Raw genomic sequence first — 18,963 nt, 5'->3', positions numbered from 1 at the left:
CTCAAGATGCCTCTCATCAATAACATATAGTATCTGAAATTAGCATCCAGTGAGATTACCTGAAAATTCTCCCATCTGAGATTATCACCCATGTAACTAAATAGGCCAAGATGCAGAGGAAATTTGGATGAACCTTCACGTTTGTAAAAGATATGGGTTCTCAGTCACTATGACTTAAGGGTCTGTAGAATCAGAATATGATTAACAATCTTTTGTGAACTTCATTGATACGAAATGTGAAGTATGCAAAAGAGCTATCTTGAGTAATTAATTTATGCATCAACTTTCTCATGTGTCTTCATATGTCCATGAGCTGAGGTAACCTGTTAACTTCAAGGAGCCTATAGAAGAGGATTTTTTTTCTGTTTTTCTACTTCATGACATAATAATTTAAACTAGTATTTATGTTCATGTGCAGTGGGAACCTAAACAAAACTGAATATGAAACCTTTCTTTCTCATTAAAAAATCAGCAAATAATTAAATCCAAGCACATCCATATTTTGTTACTAAAATAATGTAAGAAATGTATGCAATGTACATAAACATACATTAAATCTATAGGACATTTCAGCTTTCCATTTTCACCCAACATGCATATTAGTAATCTGAATAGGAAGTTTATTAATATGTAATGATAAACTGAAGAATAGTATTCCATCGATGGCATAAAGAGATCTGAATTTGACTTGACGTGTTTATTAACACTATAGAACAAGCTCTGTTTAAGAAACTAGAAGGAAAGATACCCTATCCATTTTTTCCCAATGAATCTTAGGCATCCCCTGATTTGTAAATCAATCTTCTGTTTTTCCTGTGGAAATACCTAAACATTCATGTTGAAAATATATATGCTTTGCTTTAAAATGGCCTTTTAATAGTTTCTTTTTTATATTAGGCTTCCCAAAAAACAATTGGATGTTGTACAAACCAATGACTTCCGTTTTTGCACATTGCATTATGGTTAACCACCCCTTAGCAGGGCCCTCAGAGCAGGCTTCTTGGTTCAGTAATGTGCATGCCTCTTGCTAATACCCTCATTGCTAATCATAACTTGGGAGAACAAATCCTGCTACAAGTTGAGAACCATTTTACAATTAATTTATAGTTAAGTAAACCACAATTACATTGTGCTATCTCACTTTGTTTTTACAGACTCTTACCATGCTTCAAACAAGCAAATTAGACATATAGTGCTGGGTGATATGTGGGAGGGAATGTTGCGAAGAACATATTTTAATGACCTGAGTTTGAAAGGATCATGTAAAGGTTCATCACTTTGATCATTTCAGAGAGATGAGACCTCTGTTTTGTTGATTTGCCCTGCTTTGCTTTGCTTTTTGGCACTTCATAGTAAATCATCTTACCTAGGTCATTGCACAAGACTTAACGTTATGTTAAGACTTCTTTCAGTGATTCTGAAAACATAGCTAATTTTCTGTATCAAGCTAACACTGTTTCAATGTCTAATATTTCATGACTGACCAAGACCAAATCCAGATGGTTCATATTATTAAGATCATGTCAGCATCTTGCTGGGCACAGGAAGTGTTTGCAGCTGCAGTAGCTTATCAGATACTGGGACACAAACCTGTCTTTAGTCCCCTTTCTGACCTACTGGGTAGAGTAAGCTGGGGAAAAATTCCACTCTGAGGGAGAATAATATTTTAAAGAAAGTTGGAGCAAAGGAACTGTTTTTCTTTCTGTCAACAAGATTTTTAGGGAAGAGATCTTTCAAAATTAGCCAGACTTTGAATTTTATTTCCATCTAGTGATATTTAGCCTTCCTTCTGTTCAAAATAAGGTTGACTAACCTTCTGTGATGCAATTAAATGTCCTTGAAACTGTGTGCACATAAGTAGAAGGAAACAGACTAAATGCACTGCCTTATGGTCTCAAGGAAGTATATATGGTTGTCCTCTTCTGTCACGAGGCTCCCCCTTGCTCCCACTGATCTCAGTTACGGATCTGAGCATGTTCTTACTGCTATCAGCAAGAATTTTTTACTCATCCATCCCACTGACTTCAGTTTTTAGACCTGTATCTCTGACTGACACAAAACATTTTTTTAAACAAATGTGCTGAGAAATCCCAATTTCGAAAAATTACGTAGGAATGTGTAATGGTTTGGGCTGGGATAGAGTTAATTTTGTTCATAGTAGCTCTTACAGTGCTGTGTTTTGGATCTGTGACCAAAACAGTGTTGATAACAGAGTTGTTTTTGCTATTGCTGAGCAGTGCCTGCACAGCCTTCTTTTCTGTTTCTCACTCTGCTCCGCCAGTGAGCAGGCTGGGGGTGCACAAGAAGCTGGGAGGGGAGATAGCTGGGACACCTGACCCCAACTGACCAAAGGGATATCCCACTCCATATGGTGCCATGCTCGGCAATAAAAGCTGGGGGAACAGGGAGAAAGTGGAGACATTCGGAGTGATGGCATTTGTCTGCCCAAGTCACTGTTAAGCACGATGAAGCCCTGCTTTCCTGGAGGTGGCTGAACACCTGCCTGCCGATGGGAAGCAGTGAATGAATTCCTTATCCTGCTTTGCTTTACCTATTAGTCCATCTTTATCTCAACACATGAGTCTTCTCATTTTTACTCTTGTGATTTTCTCCCCCATCCCACTGGAGGGAAGTGAGTGAGCAGCTGCGTGGGGTGAGCTGCCTACCAGGGTTAACCTACAACAGATTGCTGAGCGGCAGTAGTATCATATCATTTACAACACCAAGCACTTAAAAGCATGAATTGTAAAAACATCAGAATTCATCCTCTGACTACTCAGACACATCTCTTTTTCATTAGATAACGGCAAAGGGATCACACTCTAACCAATACTAAGAAAACTATTTTACAAGGCAAAACTTCCTTCTCTGGGAGAGACAAGTATGTCAGTATGGCAGTAACCACAGTATAAGCTGAGAAGAACCAGGACATGTTTTAGCTGACCAGAGAAAGAAGGCAGCCATCTCCCACGTATACGAGACCAGAAGAATCTTCAGGGTCAGGAAATGTGTAGATTTTTATGAGAGGCAACAACTGAAGATGCAAAGTTATGGCTGAAATGACGTGGCAAATGGCTATTCTCCACAGTAACTGAGAAAGGTGTAATAGGGAGAGCTTATGGGAGGAGATGAAGAAATCTGCTTCAGCCATGAGGACCTCACTGACATGGTGACCAGACATTGCCAAGAAGATAGCAGTTTGTGGTTTTAGTTTGAATGGAAGTGGATAAGTCTGGATCAGAAACGGACTTGTGAATTTCAGCACAGAGACAGCAGTTGAATTTGTGCCCTGCAGTCAGTAGGTCAGGTAGGTTAAGGAAGGGATGGAATCTCTGAAATCTGTTTGAGGAGAAATCAATGGAAAAATTGGCACAAGCAACACCAATGGAATTGCAGCAAGCGGCCCAGCACTGAGTCAGAGATGAACTCCAGGCAGCAAAAGTAAACAGCACTCTCAACATGCTTACAGATAAGAGGGAGAAGGGGGGTGAGATGGTAGTTGTGGAGGCAAGCAGGTTCGATGTGTGTTTTCAAAGTGGAGAGATTAAACACACCCTTGTTTTGAGAGGAGGGAGAAGCCAAGGTAAATTACAATGTACAGAGAAGAGTAGAAAAAGAGGTAAGCAAGCACCAGGGAGAGGAGAAGATGGAATAACTTGTTCCGCTTAACGCTTGCATCCGTTTTGCAGATCAAAACTGCACTAATTTGGGAAGCAGTTTATATAATCCATAAAAATGCATTTTATTAGCTTTTTTTTGCTTTGAATCACTGACTTCTAAAGAATGAGAACAGCCATAAATGCTATTGTCTCCACAGGCAGCAATTTGAAAATAGAAGATGCATGGCTACATGATAAGTGTATTTTCTTCATAAAAAATGTTCGCAAATCAGGTTTAAAATAAGGGAAAAATAACTTGAAAATATTCTGCACTTCAGAAAATAATAAAATGTCATCTTATTTTCCCCTGGTAGGCCACGCAATGCAGATTACTTTATGCAGGAAGCTAAACGGAAGAAGCATAAAGCAGATGCAATGGTGAGAACATTTTCTTTCCAGTTATGTTGCTCCAAATTATTTTTGTAATGCAGTTTCTTCATCAGTGCAGTATTGCTGGGGTAATTATAAAATCTATTATAAGGATGGCTAGGCTTGTTAAATTAAGAAATGTTTATATAATCAAATGTTCATAGCCCAATAAACTATGACTTAACAAATAATGACTTACTGAGATAAAGGCCTGGATAAATAAAACTTTCCATTTATTCCTTTGCTTTAATTAGTAGCTATAGTAATGGAGGCTGTGTAAGGGATCCACATACCTAGCTTCTCAGTTTAACTAGCTGGCTAGGTCCTATAATTGTATCCCCAAATTTGGTCTGGTGGCTGATGTATTTGTACTTTTTTTAACGAGCTTTGGCTCTTGGGTGCCGAAAGAATCCTGGTTTCATGGCAGCCGTTTCCTAACGTAATCAGAAGTGCACAAGGAATGTGTGTCACCCTAGAGAAACACCTTGCACACAAGGGACTGTTGCAACAAACAGATTCTTGGCCCTGGCTTTGACCTGTCTAAAAATGTAGCTGGTAAGAAAAAGGGGAATCTGAGGTTATATGGAGCAAAGGGATGCTTGTCTTTCCAAACAAATGGGTGCAACCAAGAGCGCAGTGCTCCAGGAGAGCTCCGCTCAGCCATGTCTCAGCTTTCTCCAAGGCTACAGTTTTCCAGCACTATGCATAACCTAGCCCAGCCTTAAAAACATTAGGCCTCTGGGATGGCAGATGCAATATATGGGGTGGGACCCTGCATTCATATGGCTATCTTGCAGGTGGGAGTAGCTGCAGTCCTGCCTTGCTCTGTCAGATAGACCCTTTGTTGTCACAGCAGCAGGAAAGAAGAAAGGTAGCTCAGAGCCTCCGTTTCTTCATCTCTTTTTCTCAGCTGTGCAGAATGTAAAAAGGCCAAAGAAGCAGAAGCAGGCCCTTAATTTAAGACACTAACACCTAGTTTTACATTCTACCCGAGTTTATTAGCGCAAATTTCCATGGTTTATTCAGTTCCATATTACTATAAAGTGAGTCTTAAATCAGGAAATATTGCAGAGAAGTACAAATGGTGCATTTTAGTGTGTTGCTTTAAACAGAATGGAAAAAATTACTTAATATGCAAAGGAAATTCTTAGCCTGAAGAGAAATGTTTTTATGGTAGACTCCCAGAAACAGGAGGTGCAAGCATTATTCTCTGTTCTGCCACAAGTTACCTGCATGAAAGTCACTTAGGCACAGTTTAAATAGCTTGCCATCAGTATTAGGTGACTAAAATATCCTTCACATTCAGCTTCCCTACACAGTGGACCAGCACCTTACTTACACCTTCTGCATCGCCCTTTGCAGGTACTTCCTCTCCCTCCTTGCCTGTGTAGGGATCCCGGAGGAATTGCCATATTGCCAAAGCGACTCCAGGCACTTTGAATCACCTTGCTGGGCTTGATACCTCCTACTTTGGCACTGCAACACCTAACATAGGCACTTAGAGTGAGCAGCCTGAAAATTACTCTTAAGTCTCTCTGCTCCTTAGTCCCCCATCTGTGAAATTGGGATAATAGCACTTCCACCAGCACAAGAGTTTTGGGGAGAGAAATATAATAAAAAGTTTGTGAAGTTCTCCGGTATGATCGCAGTGGGAGTCATATAAGAACCTAAGATTGCAGCCAGTGTGCCATTCCAAAGTTACTATTTAAAATCTTTATCCCTTGGAAAAGAATAAGGTCCATTAACCTTTCACTGTGTGCATCAGATTTCAGCCAAATGCATCCAGTCCATTAATGGGCTTTATGTACCACAGGAGTTCTGACTGAAGGAAAGAGAAGTCAGGACACAAAGGTCTTAGTATGATTCATCTCTATCCACATCAAAAAAGAAATTCTGAGAGCAAATAAATGGTATGTAAGTGTACACATACGAACATTAAGTGCACACATACGAACATTAAGGGCATATTTGCATATACACCATCATTGAGGACACATATGCATGTATATCCACAAGTACACTAATACATGCACACAGAGTCAAAGAAGTACTGAAAATAGGAGAAGAAATGGGGCAAGGAAGGTGGATGGCAGAAGGGGCTGAGAAAACACAGCAGTCCCTGAAAGAGGAGGAAGATATAGAAAGTAAATTCCTGACAAGAAGAGAGTGTGGTCAAGCAGTGCTGAAAAATGGTAGGGATAAAGAAGACATGAGAATAGAGATGAGCTTTTGAATAAGAGTTAGTAGTCAAAGTATTTAATTCTCATTCTCTTAGTTCAAGATAATCATTGCCTTTCTTTGTTGAGTGATGAAAAACTTTATTTGCAAAGATGTGTGAAACCCTTTTTAATGACAGTTGGGACAAAAGGCCTAATGAGTTTGTAAAATTTCCAGCACTGGAAAAGCTTTGACAAACATCTGTCAGGAATGTCCTAGGCAGAGTTGATCCTTCTTTGGACACAAGAGTGTGAATCAAATAACATCTCATTGCCTTTTTCAGCTCTACTTTCTGTATCTTATAATTTTCACAGATGCACAGGGTTTGATGGGTTTTAGCTTTCTCATAGGAAAAATTGTGAACCTGAAGATATACCAACTTGTGTCAAGTTTACAATTCATGTTGAGAAAACCCCATCAAATGTAACCGTATCTTGATGATTACACTATTTCTCTATGTCCTTATTTTTTCCCTCTAGGTGGAAAAGTTTGGAAAGGCACTGAATTATGCAGAAGCAGCACTATCGTTTATTGAGTGTGGAAATGCAATGGAACAAGGCCCAATGGAATCTAAATCCCCTTATACAATGTATTCAGAAACAGTTGAACTCATCAGGTAGGAAGGGAGGAGATGACCTCAGGGGTCTGTTGTGCAAACATGCTCATCTACATTATCACATAATTCCCCAGATACAGTCAAAGGGGAGAAGTGAGGCCCTCCCAAGTGCCTGGTCAGTCCTACGTAATGTGTATGTATTATCTGTGATTTCTATGGAAAGTAAATGAGGAAACTGTGTAGAATGCCAAAAAAAGCCCAAAGCTTTTCGTATCACTTGAGTTGGAAATTACTTCAAGAGTTTCATGATACAAGTCCTGTGCTGCTCAAAAGAGAAAAATAATGATACATAATACCAAAACATTCTCGTGGAGTGGTAGTTTGCAAAATGTTGTCATGTGTATAAGACTGCAGTTTAAAGGTTACCCGAAAGAAGATGTGAACAGCGATAGAAAAAACTCAAGGTCCATTTGGTGTGTATGCTCCTACTGTAGGCAGTGGAGTCCCAAAAGCAGTGCAGCTCACACTAAAGCTTCAGTCACCTGACTAAAACATTCAGTCACCTTCATGGCTCTCCAAACAGGACAGTCAAGAATTCAGTCCCACCCACAGGGCTTTCCTCCTATGAAGAAAGTTTGTCTCTTAAGTCATTTTCTCTGTTATAGTTGGTACAAATAGTTAACTTTATTGACAGTGTCAGTAGAGAAAACTAAGGTCAAAATCATCCCAGCAGCTGAGTGACTCTCTCCACAAGAGAGCAAGCTCAGCCACACTAGCAGAGAAAGCTGCACTGTCAGTGACCATGGCATCATTCCTCAGGGCAGTCAAACACACAGCTCTCGTCAGGACTAGGAAGTTCATAGGAAGTAAAACATTTTCATTTTTAATCATATATCAATTTTTCATTTATCATATTTCAATTTTAATCATAATGAAGCAAAGCTTCTAAAACAATTGCATTCTTTTGGACTTAGTGTTGATGTGAAGATTTTCTCTCATGTTAACAATTCCATTGGCATTTTATTCCACTTAGGGCTGTCTTCTCATGCATTTCAGTGGATTGAGGCCAGCTTTCTAACTGGAAGCTTATTAAAATCAAGTGGGTTTTTTTTCAGTAAGAGAACAGTACATCCCATGTCTGCAATTCTTCCCTTCATTTTTTTCAAAAGGCAGAAAGCTCTTCCTTTTTCTGCCCTGTCTTTTCTCATGATAGTAAATATATGGTCCTAACTCTGGAAATGAATTTTGCTTGCAGATCCATAGCTTTCAATAATGTGTGTAGCTGTGCTTGTGTTGTAGTGTGAATTGCTGTTGATCTCACTTGCTGCAGCTCAGAAAAATAAGTGGTTTGCTAGGTATGCCTGTTGAAACAAAATGTTCATACTGAATCTTTGCACAGATATCAGAATTAAAGTTTGGAAGCAAAGATAAGAAAAAACACAAGCAGCTAATGATGGGGAACAGGTATTTTTCTGGAAGCAAGCCCAGAAGTGATGTGTGTTGTCCTAACCTTGTCCATTGTTCAGGTATTCAGCTGGAAGCTGAGATTTCCAGAAACTAATTTGTGATTGCATAGCACATACACTCTTGAAACAGCAGTGCTACCTCTGTGGATGTTTAATATTTATAGAATTTGAATGTAATGTCATATGAGCAAAAATAGCTCTAAGCCACATGTTCCCCCTCTGCTGTGCTCTGCTTGGAGGAGCAAATCTGGGTAGACACACTCAGAGCTGGCAGGGTGAGGGCAGCACCAGCTTCAAGGCAGGCTGTCTGCCTTCAAGCGCTCTGAAAACCATCGTGCCTGAACTCAGTGTAACTGGGTCTCCACAGCAGCAGAGGTTATTTTGGTAGGACAGCATCACCTCGCCAGCTAGGCTCCCCTCTGGACTGACGGATGTTCAGGGGAGTTACTGCTGTTTCAAGAGTGCAGGGAGGCACTGCTAATGGCAAAATAGCTCTGAAACACAACCAGAAGAAGCACATGTACGTCTGGTAACTTGAGCAAAGATGTGTAAGGGGGCAGATCAAATGACATTGGCCAGCTATAAAGCTGTCTCAGTTAACTCACATTGTTTTTTTTCCTTTTCCTTAAGGTATGCAGTGAGACTAAAAACCCACTCAGGCCCCAACGCCACACCAGAAGACAAACAGCTGGCAGCATTATGGTTAGTAGATCAAGATTTCCTCAAAAGGCTTCTTTTCTGCAGTGAGCCAGTTATTGAAAATCAAATGCTGGACGTGGCCAGATAGGATTATGTTGTCTGTTGAAATTAAGAGAATACTTTCTGCTTCAGGAAGGTCCAGCCCCTGTATCACTGTACCAGGTCTGCATTCTGTCTCTGTAAATAAGCAATTCATACTTATTGACTGTGACAGGTCAGCTATGGTACGTCAGCGTAATTAATTTTTAAAGGCCTGATGGTTTGTTGTTTTTATGAGTGATGTACTTTTGTACCAATAGCTTGGTAACTTCTTTTGTGGCCGACATTTCAGCCTCAATAATCATAAATTATATTTACATTATATGAAGGGAGATACAGTGACAGTGATAATTAAGCTTCTTGGATTACCTTCTAAATTGAGATTTCTAGATATATATGTATGCACCTTAGATCCTATAGGATGGTTGCTGGTTGCTAGTAAAATACTAAAATGTTATTAAAATCAAATTTTAATTTAATATCTATGTAGTTAATAGATAAAATACCTATTACATGGTTACTGATTCTCAGTAAGTGGACATTTACAATCAGCAAGTGTGTTTTTAACATCTATTAACCATCTGTTAAAAATCCAAATTAAATGCCTCTTTAGCCTCCATAAATAAGGAGTCCTAATTAATCATTCTTATAAAAAAGAACAAAATATTCAGAGCTGCGGTTATTTTTTTTTTTAATGCCCTTTCATTGTCACTGGTTTGCTGTGCCATCGGGAGAAGCACAGAATGCATTCCTGGCAATCGCTTTAAAAACGCTTAGGTGGGAAAACGACTGAAGAACGGGTTAAAAAAAAAAAAAAAAGAATAAAGCCATATTGGGAAGGGTTGGTTGCTCAGAACTGCCGGAGCGCTTCGGTGTGTGCGGAACCACATCCCGCTTCACGGAGCCGCTGCATCTGTTCAGCAGAAAGGTCAGAGCGAGGGAAAGCAGACGGTGCCTTCTCCGGGCGATGAATAGCAATCTTCACTCACCGTCTGCCAGCCAGCAGATGAGCTGACACCATTTGCATATGTGCTGTACCTGTGAAGGTGACAGAGGGAGAGTTATGGTGGCGGCGAGGCCGCCGCCTCCCCGGGCTGCCCCCCGCGCCCGCCGGGCGGGCTGCCAGCCAGCGGCGCTCCCGGCGCCGCTTCTCCTAAGGAGAGACTGTCCTCCAGCGGCCGAAGGCAGAAATTCACCTTCTGCTTTCAGGCAAACGGGCCGAGAAACCCTGCCTGGGATTTTTTTTTTTTTTAATTTTATTTTTTTCCCAAGAGCAATTTGCTAATTCGAGGGGTTTGCGGAGGTTTGGGCAGCTCCTGCGCGCGGGAAGGTGGGGAGCGCTCTGCGCTTTCCAAACTCAAGCCACCCTCTGGGGCGTCGGCTTGGCTCCGAGACTAAAGACTGCTTTTACGCCAAAGGAAAAGCAAAACACACCAGATTTTTGCTTCGAAAGCCGTGTTACCGAGGGGCAATCCCACGCTTGCCGATCAAAAAGCTTGCTGGGAAAAGGTGGTGGTGAGTCTTGATTCAGCAAATAGACCAGTACACCTAAAGCCAATAGCACAGAAAAGAGTTTGTGCGTCCCAAATGCTGATTATCAGTTACTGTGACAGATATGATTATCGCTAACAGCTCTTACTCTTATTTAATTACATAGCACGCTGCAGACTAATGAGGAGCATGAGGACAGACAGTTCCAGTACAGTACATTGAGTTTTTCAGCCCACTGCTGGTTTCTTCTGGGGAACAAATCGGCAGGTGGCCTAGGAATAACCTCCAGGCCTCAACACAGGTTTCCCACAGAGGAGCTTGGCCAGTGAAATCTGGGCAGGTCTGAGATTTCCCTGTTTCCCAGCTATCTCCAGTTACTGAAAGAGACTACTAGGTATACACAAAATATACCCATTATAACTCTAGTTCATTGTACAGGCTCCAGGCTGTTGTAATAAAGGCCCGGGAAAAGATACCCCAAAAGGCTGCCTTTGCATTTACAAAAAGAAATACAAAACAATGCCTATGTTGGGTTCCAGGCCTGTAATGACCTTGTCACAGGAGAGGCCTTTGGTCAAGTGTGCGGACTTCAAGTCAGAGTCAAGGCCTGGGAACCCCAACCTGCAAACCCTTCTGACTATAGTTTGTTTAGTACCTCACTGGTACCATTTGTCCTGACCATTTGTGTGACCTGTCCTGGCTGTAATACCTAGCCTTGCTCCTGAATCCATGGCAAAGTGTGAAGTACTGTAAACAAATGGTGATAAAAACCATCAGCAAGGTGCTGTCAGCCTTCCACTCTGAGTTAGTTTGAGAATTTAAGATAATTAATTGGGATTTCTGTTCAGGGGGCACGCTTTACCTTCTGCTCTCCCTTTTGTTCTAGTTACCGCTGCCTGGCCCTTCTGTACTGGAGGATGTTCCGACTCAAGAGAGACCATGCAGTCAAGTATTCAAAGGCGCTTATTGAGTATTTCAAGGTGCATTCTTTATGATACGTTTTTAAATCAGTGTGTCATTATAGGAAATTCAGCATCTTACTAAAACAGAAGCTGTGCTGGGCTTAGTTCTTCCCCTGTGGAGTCGGTGGAGTTTTACCATAGACTCCCATGGCAACACCTGATCTCTAGTCAGTTCTGTTGTCTTCACAAGGGCCCCTCTTCGCAAAATACACACTGTGTCCCTTCATGAAGGATGAGAAATTTATTGTACTAACAAACAGATATTTCCAGATTATTCTTGGTTGATTGTCTAGTGCTATCCAGCTCTGCCGCAAATTGGTTTTGCAGATTTTGGTCTAAGAATCCCCTCCAGGATTACACTTTCCCCTAGACTACCTGTGAGTTGAAGACTTTGATCTAGATCAGTCCTCAGCTGCAGGGCTTCCACTTAGCAGCATTGATAGGTAGGACAGTGCAGTGGGACATGTTCTCACCCAAGGAACTGTCAAACAGCCCACGCTGACTTCAGTGGGACCTGTACGAAAGCATTGGAGGGCAGCCAAACCACCTGCCATGTACTTGACACAGCACTGCTGGCTTCCCCTTCCTACTTTGCTTCACCTGCTACTGCTTCCATTTTCCACTCTCTGCCAGGTCCAAACCGTGGTTATTTTGAATAACACGGGAAGTCATTCAAAGTATTTTAATATATTTTATCTGACACGCAACCTTTCTCTGGAAGTATCTCGAGAACAAAACCTTTCAGGCAGAGCTCACCTAGCAGTCAGTCCATCCAGCATTTGATCTACATACACAAAATTAGCCTTTATTTTTCTAATTAAAAAAAATAATATGAACACACAAGTGCTTTAAGACAAACTGCTTTGAGGGACCTGAACACAGGGCTCATCTGTTGGGGTTTTTTTGCAGAGGGAGGTACCTTGAAATGAAAAACATCCATCCTTAGACATTTTGTTAATAAAAAAATTCAAATACAAGCATGAATGCTCATGACCAGATTCTGAACACATGAAGACAGTGAAGGAAATTGACAGATCTGTTATTGTCAAACTGAAATTGAAGTCACTGTAATTGCTTCTAAAAATTTAGCAATATATAATTCAACATGTTATGTTTCTCTAACAATGACTTGATTTCAGGGGAAAGAAATATGTGCCTATTACAGTGCTTTATTTTTCTTTACCAGTTCAGAGAATACCTGCATTAAGAACAGGATGGTCAGGCTCTCAACCATGTAAAATGTCTCCTACTAGCAGACAGAAACTGTTTCACAGCAAACATAAAATGGACTTAAACTCTGCTTTAGCCAAGAGGAGCTTGTTTTTTTGCAGAGCTCCTGCTGATATAATGATAGCATAGTTTCAGATTAGAAAGTATTCTCACCTTTGAAAGTAAAAATGGAAAAAAAATCCATTTGCTATAATTTTCAGTGGAAAACAAGCCAATTCTCCACTCATTTCATATTTGGTATCTAAAAGCTTTCAAAACCAAGTGACGTGAAATGCTGACTGCATTAAGAACTTCCACATATATTATCAATCAAAGAAAGATTTTAAACCTTGTCACACACATTTGCAGGGAAAATTAGACACACTTTTCTTTTAGAAAAGAAAAAATTATTATTTAAATCTCTTTTTAAGTATTTTATTTCCATTATTAAAAAAAATAATGCATCAGAGAATTAAAAAGAAGCCACAGATATTCAAGGGCCAGACACATTTGAGAGCAGAAAGAAACCAGGAGAATGGGTAGCAGTAAGCAAAGTGGGATAAGAGATGGTCCCTTACAACATTACACTCATTAGAATCCTTACCCCCACCTTTCTGGTACAGAACTGAGAGGAAGCTGCAGTAGTATACCTGAAGCATGAGAAAAAAGGTGTGGGAAGTCATACAGTAAGGCAAAGGCTGGTTACATTTACAGCGAAAGTATCCTTTACTCTCCACTTCGATTTTCATATTTTCCTGCCTCCAACTCTGTAATAACATGTACTCAGTTTCCATTACACTAGAAAGATGAAGGCCAGTAGTTCTGAGACAAATCAGAAAACAAAAGGAAAAAAAAAAAAAAACAACTATTCGGTAAGAGAAGCAAACGCCGAGGATTCCCAGATTGGTTCTATTTAGGATGGTAAATGAGAACTTAATTTTTTTCCTTTCACACCTTAGCCCTTCCTCCCAAAAAAGAAAAAGAAAACCCATTGAAGGAAGAACCTCCTGTGGGACACTCCAAGGCTTATTTTCATACCACTTACCTGGGACATAGAAGGCCCAGTGTCAAAATGCAGGAAGAATGCCAGGGCACACACAGCGCTGATGTGATCACTGCTAAAATACGGCCAGTGTTGGTGTGCATGTGAAAGGCGTGGGAACACAAGAGGCAGTTCAGAGGACACATCAAAACTGAGAAAACAAATTTTTTGAAGAGAAGCTCAGGAGGTGTGTCCAGCTTACTGCATAACAGGTTAAGAGAGGATGTGATCCTTGTGTATATGGAAACAGAGCTGATAATACCAGGCAACATGCAGTTTTGCTGGTGTTGGGCCAATAAAATCCAAAAGTTAGCACTGAAGTTAAGAAAATTCAGTCTTGAAACCCTGAAACAGAATCTGTTTTTCTAACTGTGAGGCCTCCTAACCATCAGAACAGGATACAGGAGAACAAGGAGGATGAATAGTGTCCTAGGATTTCTATATGACTAGCTATCCTTTTTAAAAATAATAAAATAAAATTATTTTTAAAAGCAATTTTGCTTCTGCTAGAAGTTCCATGATTGGTGGAAAAGGGTAATTGCAGACTGAGTGTCCTGGGGGATTACTCCTGGCCTTGAAATCCATGAAGCTCTGAAGCCCGTTGTTTATCATTTTTCCTTCCCAAGCCATGGGAGACCAAGAGTTTTTGTACTGCTGTTAACACTTGTAACTCCTGCAGCTTGCAACACCTGCAGCCTTGCATTTAAACAATATCCATAAACAGATCTCGAGCTGCAGGACTTCACTTGGTCTCCTGCGGCTGTCAAGAAGGGAAGGTGGTTTGCCAGCACACAATTATCTGCATGTGTGGTTTCAGGGGAGAGTGCGAGGAGGTCACCTTCCTCTGAAGAATCAGAGACTGGCCATTTCTGAATATGAGGCTACGGATGGGATGTTTCTTAGACTTCTGGTTTTCACATCCTTCATTCTCACAGGCCCAGGATTAAATCAGTCACTGCATTTGGAAGAGGGGGGGAGTTTTTCCACAGGTCAAATGGGCAGAAACTTGCCAGTAAATTCCCCCCAGCTTTTACAGATTAACTACCAGAATCATTTTAGCTATTCAGTTTCCAATATTGCAGACACCCGAATTTCTCCTGCTTGGCAGATGTAGTGCTTGTACAAGGTAGTCTCTCCTCAGGCAATGAATTTCTTTAGCATAAGGACAGTATACCAGTGAGAAACTTAATGACTGCAGGTATACAAGAGATCACACTAAATGATCTAATATGCCCTTCTGGGGAACCCTTCAGCTAGAAAACCACCAGTCTAGAAGGGCAGTCTCTCTGGCCCTGTGGATGCTGCCATATTCAGACCAAGGGGAACAGCTCCAAGAGGAGCAAACATAAGAGAGATTCTTGAGCCTGGTGGTTAAAACATTCACCTGAGCTGAGGGAGCCTCAGATTCACATCCCTGTGGTCCACCAGGCTGAGCAGACTTCAGTCTCTCAGGTCCTAGCATAATGACATTTGTCTTTGGGGGCAGGAGAGTGGGAGGAAATCCTCCTGGTTTTCTCTATCACAAGAAATTCCAGCCTAAAGCTCACAAAGAGTCCTGGCAGCACTTTCTTTTGAACTCCTAGGATTTCTATGAAAAGTTTCAGTTTCAACTAACATGCTTTTCTAATCAGCCCCCATACCAGGGTGTTTAATAGACTGTGATTTGAGTCTGTGCTGCAGTACTGCTTCATCACAACACCAAACTAGGTTGAGTGGGTTTATTGCATCGTGAGACTTGAATACTTCTATCTGCACAATTTTTTCTTTACATTTCTTTCCTTTTATACTGTTTAATGTTCTTCATTTCATAGTCTTATATAAATTATATGCATTGTGAAATATTTTTTCCTTTACAGAATTCATCAAAAGCTGCCCAGAACCCATCTCCTTGGGGTGCCAGTGGAAAGTAAGTCACACAGAAACTTACATCATCTTGTCAGTCAGAAATGATATTTTCTTACCTACAGTATGTTCTGATACTCCCATGGTTTTAATCCCAACACCTTTTAAGTAACTGTATTAATACCTGTTTCCAGGAGCACAGGAACTCCATCACCCATGTCCCCTAGCCCTTCTCCAGTCAGCTCTGTAGGATCCCAAGGGAGCACAGGGGCTCCTTCCCCATCTCCTATCATCAGCATCCCACAGCGCATTCATCAGATGGCTGCCAACCACGTCAGCATCACCAACAGCATCCTGCACAGCTATGACTACTGGGAGATGGCTGACAACCTGGCTAAGGAAAACAGAGGTGAGTGAGTCAAGGCACTGGACTATTCTAGAAGACTGACACATGATTTTGGTCAGGAAAATAACTATTTTGATAGGAATCCTGTCTGCAAAGTAGGGCTGCAGAGGTGATTTTTTCTTCAGTTCACTCCTAGTCTGTTCCAAAACAGCCCCAAAAGGCAATTTTGATAGCTGTCTTGCTCAGAAGCATCTAATCTTTGTCTTTATTTGGCTGGTCAGGACTAGTGACAGTCAGGTCACAGGCATAGCTGTGGGTAGCATTCGTTGCCATCTATGTCATTCAGGAGAGAAAGGTTTGTGGGGGGCAAGGCAGCTTTCTGCCCCCCAAAGTTGTGGGGCTGGATGGGATGCATTTAGCCAGACCACATCAAAAATCGGGAGCACACCACTTCCTTTCTGCAGGAATGAACAGCCCCACCAGCCCTTCACCCATACGAGCAGGCACAGATGGGAATGAGGTGCCTTGCTCCCTCTTCAAAGCAAACTTCTCTCAGCTGAACCGGTTTGCATGAGCATCTGACTTGACGATAAAGTATTCCTTGGTTTTCAGACTAATTTACATATTTAAGGCAGGGACATGGGCAGGATTCAAATCAAAATGAGTATAGGTGTGTATAGGTGGGTTGGGGGGCTAATCTCCCATTACAGGAGTTGGATGGAGCTTTGTTCAAGACAAAGAGCAGAACTCAGAGAGCTGTTCAGTTCACCCTGAAGGAGACACAGGGATACAATTCAGTTGCCTAGCCACAGCGGCTGAATGCCACTTGAGGTATCCTTACCTACACTGCCACTCCAGAAAGTCTCCTGTACGTCCTGTGTTAGATCTGCCAGTCCAGGCTGTATGTGTCAACTGCCTGAGGGCATCTCAAATGGGCACTACATGCTTCTAAGTAGGTAACTGAATTCAGTCATTAGTGGCTAGCTAGCCAAATTACTCTTTAGGCTGGGATGACCATGTTGTACAGGCCTCTATTTATCTGTCACGGTAGCTTAGATATCTAGCGTATGTATAGATAGACACTTGTGTATAGACCTTTTGATTTAGTTGTCCTTAATCTTAAAATAAAACTTGCCCAGCATGTTTGCTTTATCAAGACTCAATGGAAATTAATGAAAGCAAAGCCAAAGAACTCACTGTTTTGTTCTTTAAAAAGAAAATTTGTTGTACATCAGCCTGTAACATCATGAACCACAGGACTTTAAAATTACTCTCACCAGCACTAAACTTTCATTCCCCTGAAATGTTCAGCTTGACTCAATTTGCAAGAGAGTAAAATCTATTAAAGTGTGACAAGTAGCAAATACAGCTTCGCTCTTCTGATGCTGATTTTTTTTTCCCTGTAGATTTTTTTAACGACTTGGATGCATTGATGGGACCGATCACCTTGCACAGCAGTATGGAGCATTTAGTTCAGTACACTCAACAAGGACTTCACTGGGTGCGAAATAGCGCTCACTTGTCATAATGACTGTGTGCCATTCACATGGACAGTATACCTTTCATGGATAATTCAGTTATTCTGGACACTGTGCTACAGAAATAGTCAACCACAGCATTGATCCAAACAAAGGTGAATATTTCTTCAATATTGAGCAAAATTTTTCTGAGTGTAGACATGTATGTGTGCATATGTACAATATACAATGATGTCTCTTCAGAATGAATTGTTCTGTACCACTCTCCAAACATTTATATACACTAGAAATACCAGAAAGAACTGATCTTAATGCACAAAACGTACCCTTTCTATTCTTGTGCTGAAAAACTGAGAAACCAAAATCTCATGGGTTGATTGAACCAAGTGCAATAAGCACAGATCCCTATTCAGGAAAGCTCTCAATAGATTCTTAACTTTAAGCTTGTACTGAAATCCTGTTGACTTCAGCAGAGCTTAAGCACATACACGGGGGCTTTCCTGAACTGGAATGAATGAGGGCAAATCATAGACATGGAGAACTTTTACTGCGAGCATGGACATGTCACAGATTTTTCAATATTAATGTGCCATCTCCCTCTTACTTCCCCACTGGGGCACACAGAGGAGTTGTGTAGTCCGCATTAAGTTGGGGAAAGACGGCATTCCTTCATGTGCAATAAGTTTCAACAAATTGCATGCATTTCTTTATCTCCTGTCTTTTTAAATAACTTTACCTCTTGTTCAGCTCCTCACCAACAGTATAACCTACAGTATCGAGCAAAAAGCCTGAAAACAGATATGCTGATAGCAAGAACTTAAAAAAGATGGTGGAAAATTGCATTCTGTTACTGACAGTAAATAGATAAATGAAAATATATGGCAAACTGCAATCCACTTAGTAAAGAAAATGTGCTAATTTCAGCTGCGTACACACAGAGAGACAGAGTGTCTCTGTGTCTATAACAGTTGTTGGCTTTGCACGGGAAGGCTTCATCCCACAGATTTTGACTTTCATATCTTTTTCATCTAGCAGAAGCTTGCAGCATTTTCTTCTAGGCTGTATGGGAGCATTACATGCAATTTCCTTTCTCTGGGAAGCTGAGTTTGCTGCTCATCAGGCTAAGAACTGTTTCCTATCATAATCCTCTCACTCTTCATGCATAATCATCAATTAGGCTTTAACATTTCTTGATTTATGGGATGCTTTCAGTTCCTGTTGACAGGCTGTGTTTTTCATGCCAGAAGAATTAATCCCACAATAATTGGGAGTTTAATTTGGGTCAGCTGGAGTCAAGGCCAGTTCATATCAACTGTGCTTGTATTCAGTGCATTTTTGTTCATTTTCAGTGGTTTTCACACATTTAGGTTTTTTTCTGTATCGGAAATATAATTTTTTTGCAATCAGATTTGCAGCCTTTACTCAAGTCAGCAGCTCCAGTGACTTCCAAAGGACTGTTCGTGTCCGAGTCACTGGTTGGACCCTTTGATTGTTGTTTTCTAATCTAACTTACTTATATATTAAGGAAATGTGAGTACAAAAGACTCTTTCAATAGAAGATACAAGTAGCCACTGATACTGATGGTTG

The 18,963-nt window shown here is 40.9% G+C and overlaps 1 protein-coding gene across 2 annotated transcripts in view; it reads left to right on the top strand.

Moving 5' to 3' along the window:
* Positions 1-18,752, top strand: part of AFF3 (ALF transcription elongation factor 3) — a 335,959-nt gene extending 317,207 nt beyond the window's left edge. For both annotated transcript variants that reach the window (XM_074859046.1, XM_074859045.1), the window contains 7 exons: positions 3,974-4,037; positions 6,725-6,861; positions 8,898-8,969; positions 11,383-11,476; positions 15,566-15,615; positions 15,746-15,960; positions 17,304-18,752. In XM_074859046.1, the coding sequence (XP_074715147.1) occupies positions 3,974-4,037; positions 6,725-6,861; positions 8,898-8,969; positions 11,383-11,476; positions 15,566-15,615; positions 15,746-15,960; positions 17,304-17,425 (754 nt within the window). In that variant the 3' untranslated portion in view covers positions 17,426-18,752. The remainder of the gene's footprint in view (positions 1-3,973; positions 4,038-6,724; positions 6,862-8,897; positions 8,970-11,382; positions 11,477-15,565; positions 15,616-15,745; positions 15,961-17,303) is intronic.
* The last annotated feature ends 211 nt before the right edge of the window (positions 18,753-18,963 follow it).

Source organism: Strix uralensis, chromosome 2 (assembly GCF_047716275.1).
Source record: "Strix uralensis isolate ZFMK-TIS-50842 chromosome 2, bStrUra1, whole genome shotgun sequence".
NCBI lineage: Eukaryota > Metazoa > Chordata > Aves > Strigiformes > Strigidae > Strix > Strix uralensis.
This window is presented reverse-complemented; position numbering and strand designations above follow the sequence as displayed.